Source organism: Esox lucius, chromosome 5 (genome assembly GCF_011004845.1).
Source record: "Esox lucius isolate fEsoLuc1 chromosome 5, fEsoLuc1.pri, whole genome shotgun sequence".
NCBI classification, from domain to species: domain Eukaryota; kingdom Metazoa; phylum Chordata; class Actinopteri; order Esociformes; family Esocidae; genus Esox; species Esox lucius.
This window is the reverse complement of record NC_047573.1, coordinates 17,235,324-17,251,433: the sequence shown is the minus strand read 5'-3', so window position 1 is coordinate 17,251,433 and position 16,110 is coordinate 17,235,324. Positions and strand designations below refer to the sequence as shown.

The 16,110-nt window shown below is 42.1% G+C and overlaps 1 protein-coding gene across 3 annotated transcripts; it reads left to right on the top strand.

The window, feature by feature from the left end:
- Positions 1–7,958: 7,958 nt before the first annotated feature.
- Positions 7,959–15,644, top strand: cdc42ep1a (CDC42 effector protein (Rho GTPase binding) 1a). Of its 3 annotated transcripts, XM_010895547.4 has the most exons (5): positions 7,959–8,121; positions 9,487–9,567; positions 9,791–9,881; positions 10,536–13,506; positions 14,403–15,644. In XM_010895547.4, exons 4-5 carry the CDS (start codon positions 13,053–13,055, stop codon positions 15,137–15,139), a joined length of 1,191 nt encoding a protein of 396 aa, XP_010893849.1. In that variant the 5' UTR covers positions 7,959–8,121; positions 9,487–9,567; positions 9,791–9,881; positions 10,536–13,052; the 3' UTR covers positions 15,140–15,644. The 3 variants fall into 3 exon arrangements, with proteins under 3 accessions (XP_010893849.1, XP_010893851.1, XP_010893848.1); XM_010895549.4 differs by lacking the exon at positions 9,487–9,567; XM_010895546.4 differs by lacking the exons at positions 9,487–9,567; positions 9,791–9,881.
- Positions 15,645–16,110: the final 466 nt, after the last annotated feature.

Genomic DNA, 16,110 nt, shown 5'->3' with positions numbered 1-16,110 from the left:
GATGTAGATCGCAGGTTCAGCTATTCCTAATGACAACAGAACTTTGGTTGGTTGTGACTATAATTCTGAAAGGCAGGGAGATTTACACTCCGTTCTGGAACTGTAAAAAGGCCAATCTCTACCCCCTTCGCAGAATGGGTTACCGCATGGTGCTATTTCCACACTTACATGCCTGCAGCCACAGGCAAACTGCTGTTAAGATGCCACTTCTCACCACATGTCAATTACTCTGAGGTGAATACAAACAAAACATTTCCAAAAACACAAAGGGAGTGTGTTATCCACACGTTAACATCACATGTCAATATGTTGAATGTGTTCTTGCATATGTTTTGCATGCAGGAAGTCAAGTGTGTGTGTGTTTGACTGATTTGAGGAATGTCTGTATTGGCAACTTCTGTGGATCACTGACCTTAGAGTCTGACCCTTTGTGTCTGCTACTCGCCTGGCTTCACTCATACACCCACACATATACTGCTCCAATACAGACACACACACTCTTGACCCCTCCTGTCCCTCAGGCCTCTGACATATACCACAATTGGCTCAAACTAAATATACACAAATACAGTTTATGTAAGCTCCCCCTGCCCTCTGCTATCACATTGACAGATACAGGATTAGAGGAAGAAAACAATCTCTCTCTTTCCAGCAGATCCCTGACTAGTGGGCCTTAGTTTAGTCCTGTGAGATCAGACACATCATCTATACCACATCAAAGAGAGGCTTGGTGTTGCAATGGTCCATATGTTCAGGATGGGCACAAAAGGGAGAGGAGCAAAACCTTTTGGTGTTGATGAGCTGTCTTAGAGTATCATTGTTTGTGAGTGAGCGTGTGGGTCTTTGGAGAAAGCTAGAGAGAGTGATTGTGTGTGGGTGTGTGTGTGTGTGTGTGTGTGTGTTTCAGCACTTTTTCCTGTTTTAGTCTTGCATGAGCATAAAGCTGGACCTTACAATAGCCCATTGTCTTTGGTCCCCGCCACATTTCCTTTAAGGTCAGAATTCACGGAAATAGGGACACAGTCCAAACAAATAGAAACGACTTCAACTCCACCCTCAACGCACCCCTGCGCCGCTGGAGGAACCCTGCGCCTACAGGGTTGTTTTCCCTCTGACCCAGCTAATAGCGTCGCACCCTGACCTAAGAAAAGCTGCATGTGCAATTGTGTCCGGGTGCGTAGGTGCGTGTAGATTAATAGGCGGATGGGAATATTGAAATGACTGTGATGTTAATTAGGAGCCCATGGAGGATGTTGGGTCCGAATCCAAGGTTTGGACTGGAGGAGGGTGAACTGATCGGGGATCTGTGCATACATCATGTCAGTCACTCAAGGTTAGAGGCTGGGTTCCAGGGATAGAGGCCTCTCCTGTAATGTATGTACCCCACCTACACCTCCCTCCTTCGCTTCTGCAGGCAACATCTGGGACTCATAATAACCAAATCCAGAGCTGCTCTCCAGCTTTTAATAGAGCTCAAAATACCACGGCCGCATGGCCAAGGGTCTCTGAGTCTGCTCCGGCAGCTCCATTACATAAATATTTGCTTTCTGTGAAAAGAAAAACTGACCAAATCGCCTGACGAGTTAACTGTTGATTGCCACCACCATCTAAAGACTGAGGACACAAAGAAATTGTAGAAAAATGATGCTTCTATTATGATGTGAATATACACACAAACAGACATACCTTTCTTCCAGAAAGCCATTGGCAGCGTAGCAAAGCAAATTATGAGTCAGGAAACAGACTTAAGGAAACAAGACGTTTGGGATTTTTTTGTCTGGCCAAGACTTGCCGGCAACTGCATTCAGTCACTCCAACACATATCAAACCCTGTACCACACTCTTGGAGAAAGAGCACCTGTGTCCACGGCCCCTCCAGACTTCTTCCTCACTCAGACGGATAAAAAAACATAGTAGCTGTAGTTATTTAAGGTGTCCAATGAGTCTGGGCCTCGACATTGCAGCATATTTTAGCTATAGTTATTCAATACAATCTAACCAATTAGAGCAATATAGTATATCATATTCATTTGCAGTTCTTAAGCCCCCGATTATGTGTTCAGTTCAATAAACCTATGAGGAAAAAGGGGGGGGGGGGGCTGTTTGAATTTAACTGAGTTGTTACTTTTGATGTGAATTGTGGTCATTTGTAGCTCAGTTGGTCAAGCATGGTACTTGCTATGCCAGCTACGTGGGTATGATTCCTGGGTCCACCCATAGCTAAAATGTGTGCATGTATGACTCGGTTGATGTCAATAACAGTGCTAAATGGCATAGTGTCATGATTATTACTTTAATATAATGCCATGGCACTTATAAATAATAGTGTAGCCCCAGTCCAATATCTCCCTCAAACGACATGTTTGTGGCAGTGCAAACTGTTGCTGATCTACATACAACTGCGTTTTCTTTCCAAAACATCGCATGTACGTTTGTGCAATGAATGATAAAATGTGAGGTGTTCAACGTAGTCGGCTGTTCTCTTACACGTTGAGAAAGTTTCCTGGAAGACATCCTTGTTCTTTTTCTGAAATAATCATCCTGTTTTACTGGTCCGCCCTACCCCCTCTTTTGCACGCATACTTCCCTCTTCCTACCTCCTGCTTCATCTGTTTCTTCCCTCACATATCATTCTGCTCTCCCGCTTGCCCTCTCAGTGTCTTTTAAGCTTTTTACCTACAGTATATAGTATACAGTATATCCCTTTCTCAACTCTATTTCCATTCCCCTCAACATCATAGACTTACTTTAGTCACACTGCCAGAAAGCAAAGCAGCTATGACTGTATATGAAACACAAGGAAATACAAGCCTGTTTCCAAGTTGGGACGCTATGTAAAATGAAAAATAAAAACAGAACACAATGATGTGCAAATCATATATCCCTATATTTAATTGAAAATAGTACAACATTAATTTGATGTCAGCAGCACGTTTCAAAAATGCCTGGACAGGGGCATGTTTAGCATTGTTTTGCATCACCTCTTCTTTTAACAACACTCTGTAAGCATTTAGGACCTGAGGACACCAATTGCTGTAGTTTTGAAAGTTTCGGGGGCTCCTTGGTCATATGTTTCGTTTCATAATGCTCCAAATGTTTTCAGTGGGTGACAGGTCTAGATTGTAGGAAGGCCAATTTAGCACCCGGACTCTTTTACTACACAGCCATGCTGTTTTAATATGTGCAGTATGGGGTTTTGTGTTGTCTTGCTCATAAAAACAAGGCCATACCTGAAAAAGATTTTGTCTTAATGGCAGCACATGTATATATGGTTCAGCATTAATGGTGCCTTTACAGATGTGCAAGTCCCCCATGCCATGATGTTGATGTTGAACTGTTGAACTGTGAGGTGATAACCAACTGGATGGTCCCTTTCCTTTTTAGCTCAGAGGACGCAGTGTCCATGATTCCCAAAAATAATTTTCAATTTTTTATCAGACCACAGGATAGTTTTCCTCTTCGCCTCAGTCCATCTTAAATGAACTCAGGCCCAGAGAAGGCGGCAGCGGTTCTGGATATATGTTTTTTTCTTTGCATGGTGGAGTTTTAACTTGCATTTATGGATGCTGTGACATATTGTGTTGACAGACTGTGGTTTTTGTAAGTGTTCCTTAGCCCATGCAGTGATTTCCACTACAGAATCATAAAACGTAAAATAAGGCTATTCTTAAATTGTTGCACTATTTGCTCGCACAGTCTTTCACAGAGTGATGAACTCCTCCACATCCCCACTTCTGACAGACCCATCCTCTCTGGAATAATTTTTTATCATGTTACTGACAATTTACTTAATTATTTGTGTGATATTCCACCAGAGTTTTTTTAGCATTACACAACTTTTGTAGTCTTTTGTTGCCTCTGTCCCAACCTTTTTGAAATGTGTTGCTGGCATCAAATTCAAAGTGGGCATGTATTTTTAAAGAAACAATAAAATGTCTCAGTTTCAACATTAGATATGTTTTCTTTGTACTATTTTCTATGAAATATAGGGTTTAATTTAATTGCACATTGTTGCATTCGGTTTTTATTTACATTACACGCAGCGTCCCAACTTTTTGGAAACTGTGTTGTAAGTTCAGAGCAGATTTGTTAAATAAAACTAAAAGAAAAATAACACTGGTTATAGTTTTTAGACAATTGTAAAATTATTTTAGAAACTGAAATAAAATGATTAAAATTGTTGTTTTGCTACATTATATGAATGTAAAGTTCACCCATTTTGGTTTTAAATCAGATTCCCTGCCATTCTACAGATTTGCCATGATTTAGGCCAGTTATATGTTCAGGGTCCAGGGCCTGTGCCCCACAAGCCCAGGAGGTATTTGGCCAGTAACAAACATAAAGGGGAAATCTGTTGATGTTTGACCAAATATTGAAATTGCATCTATTGTCTACTTATTCTTCACAGTAAGTTAAGATGTACACACACACACACACACAGAGAGAGCCCAAAAGCCTGTCCACTAAAGATGAAAACTTTGCGTCTCTCTTGCTCTATTTTGTGTCTCTTTCTGTGTTTCTCTTTTTCTCTTTCTCTCGTCCTTTTGTTCTTAAGCTCAACCTCTCATTTTAATGGTGTGTCTCTCACTCTCTATTTGGTTTTGTGACCTCACCCACTCCCTCTCTCGCTTCATGTCTCTCTCTCTTTCTTAGGTTCTTGAACTCAACCTCGGTCTCTCCCTGTCTCTCTCTTTGTTGTTGTTTCTCTTGATAGTCTGTGTAATGGCACACTCATCAGGCTTAGGAAGCCAAACGGTGATCTATATCTCCTTATAGGAATGGTGGCCCAGACTAAACATACAGTGCTGTGGGATATTGTGTGTGTGTGTGTGTGTGTGTGTGTGTGTGTCTGTGGTGGGGGGGGGGGGGCACGTCTCGCCTCAGTGGCTGGTCACTACGCATGGAGGACGGAGGTGGCTGTCGTCGCATCCTGTCTCAATGCTAATACACTACCCTGATGGGCCATGACTCACGGGGAGACAGGAGGGAGAGGGGGCGTGAGGGAGAGGGGGGACAGTGGAGGGGGAGAGAGAAAGAGAGAAAAGGAGGAAGGAGAGGACGAGGGAGAGAAATGAGAGGACGAGGGAGAGAGGGCAAGAGCAAGCATAGGAAGGGACGCCAAGTGGACATTTAAGTAGAAATGAGGGAGAGACAATCATTTTGAAGAATTCCAAAACTAGTTTTTAAATATATTCTTTCAGGGGAGAGATGGAAGACAGAGTTTTTGCTGGATTCAAACCATTGCTACAGCAGTACTTGTGCTGTGGGCAGTTACTTAAACCAGAAGGCAGTTACTTAAACCAGAAGGCCCCCCTAGGCTACACAACTCTGTGCTTTATCCAAGTACGTTCAGGGAGAAATGTCAGCATTAGGTTATAATTCATTACTGAGGTTTCTCAATACATCCACGATAAGAAAAAATGCTGTACACGCTGCCAACTCTGTTGTTAAAGTATGTGTGTGTGTGTGTGTGTGTACACTCCTGTGGGACAATACTGAGGTTTTGCCAGATAGGGCTGGGAGCAACAGCAGGATTTGCTATAGCAAAAATGATTAGTACCCTGAGGGAGACTGGTATCTGACAATAAAACTACTATATAGAGGATGTTTGGTCAGATTTAAGGGTATCAGTGTGACAGTATTTGGTAGGAAAAAAAATTAAAATTAATCCAAAGAACCCTGAATATTGGTGAAATACCTCAAGCGAAAGCAAGGAACGGAACTACAGTAAGAAACTATGCAAAGGGAGGGTGAGACAGAGGTTAAGAAAGGACTATATTTGTAATCTTGCTTTCTTGTTGAGACCCATATCTGAACAGTGTCCAAAAGCTTTGGGCTTTTTTTGGAAGAATGTGGGATCTTCATGTTAGGTTGTTTTTCTTGGGATGGAAAGGAGGGTTAGTATGGAGGGATGCAGAGAAACCTGTGAGTAAAAGAGGAGAAAACAGATGATAATGTATTATACCAAGGCAACATTATAAAGAAAGAAAGTGAGCTATAAGCCTGAATACTTGTTATTAGGCCTTCATCCATGCCATCTTGTAATTTGCTTCAAATTACAAGATGGATTACTTTAACCCATACTCAAGGTGCAACAGAGTCCCATTTGGGCTAAGGCACCTAGAGCCTTGCAAATAGTAAATGGTTTGTCTCAGGACCAGCTTTGCAACACCCACATTCTACCACATATTTTCGACAGAGGGGAAACTGAACCCAGACCATATACAGTTAATCCCAAAAGTATTCATTCCCATGCCAAATTTTGAGCTATAGTGAATTTTCATTTGACCAATAGGTTTAATCTGTCTGGAAATGACATAAACAGGTGACAAAACACGGTAAGACATTGTGCTGGGACACAAATGCATAACGTAACTACTTCTGTTCTTAGCCATGACATGCAGTTGACTAGTAGCTAACTAGAGAACTACTGCTGTTCAGCTTTTCTCAATTTATAGGTGATTAGAATGCTCTCTCATGGTGGAAATTACAAGATCATTGTAAATTATATAGAAACTTGCATTTAAAAAAAAAAATTGCAACAATTTCAAGGGGTGTGAATAATGTTGGACAGGGCATTTTTCATAAAAATTTGAAAAAACATAAATAGTTACGTTATTCGTTTGTATCTCCAGCACAATGTCTTACCGTGTTTTGTCACTTGTTCATGTCATTTCCAGCCAGAAGAAACCTATTGGTCAAATAATAATTCACTATAGCTCACAATTTGGCATGGGTATGAATACTTTTCGGCTTAACTGTACATCCTGCTTCCTAGCATCTCTTATTTTACTGGTTTATTCTGAATACTAGTTCCATAATGGCCAGATAATGCTTGAGGTTTATATCGCCACAAAGCACAGATCTACTATCAGTGTATTGTTCTACAGGAATACCATTATTTACATGTGGAGGTGAAAAAACAAACTGATGACAGACCAGCACAGAGGGGAACCTTTGTCTTACTTTTAATTGTGTTGAGATGAGGAAGGGTGTTAACTTGGTCTTGACTGTTGTGCGGAGGCGAGTGGTTTAGAAAGTGGTAAAACATTGTGGAGTGTGTAGAGATGTCATCATCACACTAACCTGCTTTCCAGAATCTCAGGCCACCTGGGAGTTTTAGCTACTTAGTGGCTAGCAAGTGAAATGCTTTCTGGACTGTCTGAGGATACTTATGTGTTCTTGTTGATAAGAAAGTGGTATCCTGTTCAACAGGTCAGCATGGGAAACGGCTAACCTAAACACACATTGGTCTTTGACTACCTCACTGTTGCTTGCTAAAAAGGAACTGAAAATCTGTTTTAATACAATTGTTGAATTAGAAATTGAAATCAATCATTATTTAGGTATACTTTCATACTATAAACATATATTTGCTTGAGTTTGAGTAGTGTGTGTAGCAGCTACCTTAAGGGTAAAAATGGTAGCTTCTGTCAGAAAAATGTATCACTATGTTTGGCAGATGAAGATAGAACACCAAAATGTTTGGGTTCGCAGTTAATGCTTAGAGCAATAAAAAAAAAATAGGGTTTCACGCTTTTTTTAAAAGCCCAGACATATGTGCGTACTGCCGGGCATGGACACCATTCTGGAATTCCTAAACATACGGATGCAAGGGTTTACCCTACATCGTATCAAAATTATATTTGTAACCATGTTCTGAAGATGTAGTGTGCGTGCATTTACATTGTTTCCAAACAAGCGTATATTTTGGTTTCAGATGTTGGACAACAGTTGAACTAATCTCAATAATCACCGAATATCTAGCTACTCTACTATAACATTCATTATTTATCCAGAAACTGATTTATCGATAAGGAAAGGAATCTGTAAAGGAATCTGCTCAGCCATATAGTATTTTCCTCCCTGCATGTTTCGTCGCTCTTGATTCGATTGTGGCTACGTCCTATTTTGACTAAAGCCCGCCCCGCTTACTCAAACGGCGTCTAGTGAAGTGAAATGACCTAGACTAGAGGAACTGTCCGACTGTCGGGCACGAGAAGTCCTAATACTTCATGATATATTTTTTATTAAAAATACAGATTTTGTGTATTACCCTAGAAAGTACTTTCTTTTAATCGTTACCTACCTTTGTGAATATCTCTTATCCTACGTGCCGAAGTAAGTGTTCTTTATATTCATTATTTTAAAAAGTTTGTTCATGTACCATTTCATGAGCCTATTTGTTTGATTAATTCATTATCCTTCCATACATTGAATCTTTCAATCTTTCTTTCAATATATATAGACGTAATGTGTCAATTTAAAGTATTTTGTTTGAATGGTTTGATTGATGATTTGATTGGTTCTCTTACAGTATATTCACAAACAAATGTTTTGTGTCTGAAACGTAAACTGCATTAGTAGCCCATGTATAAGCCCTGTAGCCTAGATGTAGCCTGAAATATAAATGTGTTACTGCGGTGGTCCTGTTGTTGGCGCCTGTCTATAAATTATTTGGCATCAAACTTGAACTGTCCTGTAGTATATTAAATTTAGCTTGTTTCAATTTATCACTCATAAAATGCTTTAGTCTAATCAGATCAATAATTCTGTGTATTATTTATTCTGCATGTCAGCAGTGTTTTATCCACTGAATGAGAGTACCACTGAGGATTCGACAATTAATCTAAATAGTTTAATGGCATTGTTATTAACAATGTTATCTAGGGTGACCCCCTAATTCACATATCAGCAAGTTAATGATGCAGCTCCTCCAAATGACAAGAGTATCAATACCACGTAACAATGGTCTCGTTAGTAATTAACTCATTAATTAGATCAGCTCAAAGAATTGACCTGCGTGCTTACTGGCTTCACGGTTAACTCTGGATGAACACCAGGCAGATCAATTTGGATAGGAGGCTCTGTGATTAGTTAGTGGTATTGTGCTCTGAGCAGTAAGCTTGCAACACCAGGGAGGTGTAATTGTCCTAGGGTGGCATATGCCTGACCACAGTTCACCTTTTGTGTAATGTTCAAACCCTTACATTCCTTGAATTTCTGTTTTAAATTTTGGCCTACCTCAGGCCTTACTCATATATTAAGTAACCAGACAACTAGAATCCTGATCTGGTAATAAGTTATTGGAATGTATATTTTTGTCATTCCTTCCCTGTCTCACCAAATAAGATTGTTTCTTATTAACCCTGGCCAACTGTACCTGCGCCCCACATCCCGTGTGACCCTTGCCTGTTGGAGTTATTGAGGCAATCAGGAAGGTCAGGAAGGTCAGATTGAGAGGTGTGAATTCTCAGTATGGACGCACTGCCTGTTTTAACACCTGAGGGGTTTGCCACATTAAGAATGGGTGAGATGTTCTACATCATGGCCTGTCAGCATCACCAAATGGACTCAATCCCTCCCTGACCTCAACACCATAGCAAATGCAAAATGAAGAGAGACAAATGAGACAAATGATAGAGAGTAGCTTTAAAAGCCTTTGTCTGCAAATGTTTGTAGAATAAGTTGTTTTCTCTGATTTAGGGATAGTCTTGCTTGGTTTCCCTTCAATTCAAATGGAGCATAGCTTTAAGGTAACGAAGGAACATAATTGAAAGTCGAAAGGTGAGTGAAAATATGCAGCCTTATCTTGAATGTTTATTCACCTGGTTAGCTCAGTTACTGAGTAAGGGACTTGAAAGAGGGCTTTGGAAAGAACTAGAAGGGTCAAATTAGCGTTAGTTGGACTATTGGAGAAAGCATGATACTGTGTAAAATCCCAAGTCAATTCAAAGACGTACAGAATCTCTTCAGTAAATTGATCTAGCTGTGTGTGTGTGTTTCCCAGCTGTATCACTCCAACCCAGATACATCCCAATAACTCAGGCAACCACTAAAAGTAGAGGAGAGGGATCCAGCCTAAACGTGCCTCTAATCAGGTTTGGGTTCTCGTCTCTGATGTGATGGTTGTAATAAAGGGACAGCAATGATGTTGAACCCAGGATCTGTTACACACACAGCTCTTATTAGAGCCTTGCTTCTCTGGTTTGCATTCCAGATGATTCTGGATCAGTGGGGCACTACATAGGGAGTAACCATTCCATACCTCACATGCTAATTAAGTTCATTAGATTAAGGTCTACCTCAACCTGGCTCACAGGCCTAGCAGGTACATGCTGAAGCAGGTTGTGTAGCAGTCAGACGTTCGTACGAATCTCTGAGAATCGGTCCTTTTGTCCATGAGCAATGCAGTTAACCCTAATCGCCCGGTTGTTGTGTTAAGTGAGAATGTGTGCTCATTTAACTTATCTGGGAAAATAAGGGCTAAGTTCAGTTATTTCTAGTTGAGCCAGTTAAATTACTATCAAACAAACACAACGGTTACTATTTGGATAATGGCAGGAAAAGAGAGTGGAGCAGAAAAGGCATTGGAAAATGTGGTGAATGGACGTTTAATTAAACTTGTGTAGGCAGCACTCCAAATATCAGATCCTTTTTGTTTTATTATATTTCCCAGTGTGCCTTACCCATTTAACGGTACCATGACCTACCCTGTCTAATTCCATGTCTCCACCTCTCTCTTTATCCCACAGCCGACGGCATGGTAAGGCAGCTTCTCAGCCGCCGATAGCCACCAGAAAACCAGTAGGCTTGGAGGAGTAAATAACACAGACTCGGAGAGAGGAGGAATGTCAGAGCCAGGACCAAACCCATAAAGACTGAGACGAAAACCAAAAAAAGAGGAGTCCGGACAGACAGAAAAGTGGAAGAAGATATCCTAGGATTAGTGGCTAATCCGGGCCACGACCAATCCCCAGAGGATTCCCCTTTTTTCCTTCTCAAGACACAGACAGCCGCCAGATTACTGCAGTAAATGTATTGGCTTTCAGAGACTTAACTTATTATGTTTTTTAAACCAAAGAAGGCTTGGTATTAGCTCGGCCCTATCAGATGCCTAGAGTGTGGGCCGCTGGATTTTTGTAACTCTGAAAACAAAGGATCAGGAAGAGAGGAGCACAAGGCAGGGGAGAGATTCTGTGACATGTAGGAGTCATATAGGTGCGTTCTTTAAAGACGTTTGGAGATTAACCTCCGGGCTCTGTCTGTGTCTGTGGAAGTCAGACAAGAGGTCAACTAAGTGGCCTTCTCTCCCCTCGGGACAGTAAGGACATACTCGACTCCCGCTGAGTGTGGGCCAAAGATCCTCCGACTCAAGCAGGATTACAGCTCTGGGCTCTTCTTTTAGGACAGTGTGACGGACGGGTGAGGTGTTTCTTTGAATTACACGGTTGGAACAAGGGAGTATCTGCTTTTATTCCAATTCACACAGGTTGATAAGGGCATGATTGCTTTAGCCTCTGTCGCCCAGAGTCACACAGGACAGTTAGTGAAGGAGGTTGATTTGAGTGCTTGAACTCTCAGCATGTGAAGTCTGGTTATGAGTATGTTGTTCATCCTCCCTAAAGGCATAACACTGTCTCAAATTCATCATCGCAGCTAGTAGTTACCCACATAATAGAAGTGTGTTGGTCTGGTATCTCAACCCCTAGTAATTCTCCATCTCCCTGAACCCCTGGTTTTTCTCACTCTCCCTGAAACCCTGGTATTTCTCCCTCTCCCTGAACACCTGGTTTTTCTCCCTCTCCCTGAACACCTGTTTTTTCTCCCTCTCACTGAACACCTGGTTTTTCTCCCTCTCCCTGAACTCCTGGTATCTCTCCCTGAAGTCTGGTATGAGGCGTGTGGCTGCCAGCAGCCCCTCCTAGAGCACCAGCCTCAGAGACTTGCAGGCAGAGGCCTGGGACTGTGGTCAGAAGCAAACTGAAAAGGCTGCTTTAACCCTGACGCAACTGCGTTCAAAGGTCCACTACAAGTAACTAATGAAGCCAGGCTACGACACGTGGGAGGGCCTCACCAGTGGACAAGGTTTTAAAAGAACCTTGTCAGTGTTCTCTACAAGATCAACATTATTACAGAAAGTGATATCCATTACTCCACTCGCTAAAGTAAACAAAGGAAAAGTCCATTATTTGCCTGCCTCCTGCCAGGGTTGACTTACTGGGGTTTTTGTGTCAGCAGTTTTCTAATCAGCATATTGATCAGCATCTTGTTGGTTAAAAATACAGCAGAACATTGTTCATCTGCTGGAACATACTTCGTATGTTTGTAAACAGGGTTTTGCCTGCTGTTCAGATCAGTTTATGGTGTTGAGAATCATCTCTTCTTTGTTATTAAAGACAGATCTAAATGTATTTAATCAAAATATGACATGATCAAGTAGCACTCATGTTGTAGCAAGACACAAGAGTGAGAGTAAATACCCTGAAACACTCTTACAAAACCTTGACTGATATTTATTTGGTCATTGTTGATGTGGACTAAAATTAGACGGTTCCAGAATGGTAGGTTTTGGAACTTGGAATTTTGATGACTATGAAAAGTCCAAGGTCTGTAGATTTTTTTTTTATCCAGTTACTTTGTAACTGAATGTTCCAGATAAAGATATGTTTTGCAAGACCCCCTACATGTTTTTCTATGAATACAGCAATCCAATCTCAAGCAAAGAAAACCTCCTCAGAGTACCTAGACTCTAACAGCTAAATGGTATATTCTCCTCAACAGAGAATCAAATACATTTTGTGCTTTCTTTTAATAAATGGTTTCAGTGTACGACCACAGGAGGGATATTTGTTGCTGGAACTGGACTTATTCATGAGCTGATGTTTTATAAACCAAATATCCAAAACAACTGTCAAACCTAGCATCTCTGAACACTTAGAAGGGCTGGGGGATTCCAGGAACTGAGCTGCATACTTTTCTCCACCATTTCTCCTGACTTAATCCAGCTGGATATGGATGACAACAAACAGCAGAAAATGGGACTGAAATTGCAAACAGCACATGATAACGAGAGATTAAAATAGACTGCTCCATTACCAGTTGACCCTAAGCAACCTGGTGGCGGAATTCTATTAAAAAAGAATCGACAACCTAGAGCCAACACAACATTACTTTTGAGGCACACGATCTCCCTCTGAGCATTTGAAAATATTTGAGGATCTATTTTCGTCACAGAGGTTTTGGGGCTTTGTTTTGGGGAACCCATCAGAATGAACCTGGGAAAGATCCCTGGCCTGAAAGGCCTAGTGACTGGCTCTCAGGGCAGACGTCGTTTCAAAGGTGACCTCACCCTAGACATGATCAGCCCTCCCCTGGGCGACTTCCGGCACACCATGCACGTAGGCCGCGGCGGGGACGTGTTTGGGGACACCTCGTTCCTAAGCAACCATGGTGGGTCAGCCAATGGGGACGCTGACTCTGTCACAAGCCCTGATAACAAGATCGGAGCATTCTTCTCCCGGACCCTCCGGCATGTACGGAAAACGCCGGAGCGTCCACGGGGTGGATCCAAGGATCTGTCCCCGCCACCGCCTCCCATCTCCCCCATCGTTAAGAACGCAGTGTCCCTCCCTAGGTTAGATGTGGACTCACCGAACGGCTGCCCTGTTAAAAACCTCTTCCCCGCCTCTCCCACCTCCCTGGAGGAGACCACGTATGGTTATGGTGAGTGTTAATGTGCCGCTATCCACACACACACACACACACACACATTCAGAATAGGTGGACATGCACACAACCGGTACCCGTGCAGTAGCTCCAGGTCCAAGCCCAGCAGACTAACCCACAGCCGTGAGGACCAATCACCTGGGCTCATACACCACAACCCACGCACTCACTTCAGCAGTATAGGATGATAGAAGAGAGTTGTGCCAGACATTACTGCACTGTTTTGTGTCTAGTCGGTGTGAGGACCTGTGTGACAAATCAACACCCTGGTTTGTCCCTGTCTGCTGTTCCTGCCTTATTATGTGTGTGTGTGTGTGTGTGTGGGTATGTGAGTTTGTGTAAGTGGAGACCTGCCTATGTGTTTTCACATATACCTCCTTATGTTTATCAATTCTTGTCTGCATGTTTTGGAGAGCCCTGTGCTCTCAGACAGTGCACACATCCTGTTAAAACAGTGCAATAGTTTCTAAATTTACCCTGCATCTTTTTTGCTTACAGCTCAAGTAGCAGTAGGTCAGAGGGCACTAGTGTGTGACATTTGAGTGTTCGGGACTGGCAGCAACATGCCTGAGAGGTGATATCGAACTCAGATATAGAGCTAGAGTTGTCAGAATGTCAGCATTTTAAAACTAGCAGAAGAGTTACAAACTGGTCTTTAAAACTGGTCCTTTAGTTTACACTGCCCTCTGTTGGCGATAGCAGAGCCTAAACACATTTTCTGAATTATATATTTTACTTCCCGGGAGAGACCGAGCATAGCTTCTTCAAGATTATTCAAGTAATGATAATATTAGCATAATTTAACATTAAAACTCAATGTATTATTCATGTAATTTAGATTTTTACCAATACAGACTGTTATGACTGAAGTCCCTGCGTCTCATCCCCCTCAGGTCTGGAGTCGGGTTTCATCACTCTGCCTCGCCTGTCACGCTCAGCAGAGCATCAGTCACAGCAGAGAGGATCTACTTCCTGTACCCTGAACACCCACGGAGTTTCATTCACCGACATCTTGTCCTCTTCAACTGACCCCGCCCCGACCTCTGAGCCTGGTAACATGACCCGCTCCAACTCCCTGAACTCCATGGCCTCCTTCATCTTTGACCTGGGACCCTCCCTCATGAGTGAGGTTTTCGGCGTGATTGACAGCCCCAGCGACCACCCAGAGCCAATCCATTCCTGGGAGGAGGAGGAGCCGAGTGGCTCCGCATTCGGGTTTGCGACCAATGAGGGCTCGGAGATGGACTCAGAGATGGATGCCACTACTGCTTCATTGGTGGATTCTCTGCTTCGAGAGGACTGTAGCAGTAGCAGGAAGAGTCCATATGGGATGGAGTGGGAAGAGGAAGAAGAGGAGGCTAGAAAAAATGAGGTGAATGGAGTTGAGCAGCATCCTAAAGGGGCAGTTCCGGATTTGGTGATGGGTTCTCCTTCTAGACAGAGGCCTGCTATGGATAGTGAGAAGTTCCTGGGTGCCACTGATGTGTTGGGGATACTCTATGGGGTTGGAGGGCTCCTAAAGGGGCAGCAGAGGATGGATCTGGGGGAAGAGGTGACCATGGGCCAGACCACGAAGAAAACACCCTACGTCTGCATTACATCCGATGAGGAGGAGGAAATTAAAGTTTGAACAGCCTTGTTTATAATGCATTTGACAAGAATTATTCACTAGAAATTTTGGATCCTTGGTTAATTCTGTTAAACCTTATATGTCTTAAGGAACATTTTGGTCAATGAGGCTGGCTCTATTGACATTACTATCATATTCTGACATGATTACTTGTACAAATGTAATAAGAAATCAGAACTCACTTTAAAGACATTTATTTTTTTTACTCCCCTGAAATCTGGTGGGAAAGTGTTAGTTGAAAAACTCATTGAATAAGTATGGATGTTGAAAGTTCACCAATTAACATATTTTATGCTAGGAGCTAGAACAGGCTAAAAATAGCTAGCTACAAGTGCTTTCAAAAGTGGTCACTGGAACCAGTGTTACACCAAGACATGTGATAGAAATTGTGAGAATGTACCAGAGAAAGTGCTCATTGGCAGTGGTATAGTGGTCAGCGAAATTTGTGGGTCGCAGTAAAAAAGTTATTTGTTGGTTGCAGTAAAAAAAAAAAAAAAAAAAAAAAGGATAAACTCCTTATACTATTAATGCCTTTTCTACAAACGGTGGGTAAACTGTCAGGGGAAAAGTCTGCTTGCGTTTACACCATCAGTACAGCATTGGTAGTTCTGGACTTCCTGAGCACAATGAGAGTTAATATACTGTAACTGTTCAGGATAACAGGCGGGACAAGAGGACAAAGCAGTAGCCACTGTCCACCTAACTTCACCTTTCTCTATGCTCCAACCAGTCCCAGCGAAACACACTACACTATGACACAGAACTTACCTCTCAGAATGTTAAGTTAACTACAGGAAAACACTAATCTTTAGCCTGAAGATTGCACCAAAGACAAATACTTCTGCAGTATGAAACACAAACCCAGAGAAATTGACTTGGAAGTGTAGTGGAAGAAGGAAATTATTTACAATGTGATATTAAAAAGTAAATATTTAGTTTTTTTGTTAATTAACATATTTACATCATATCCC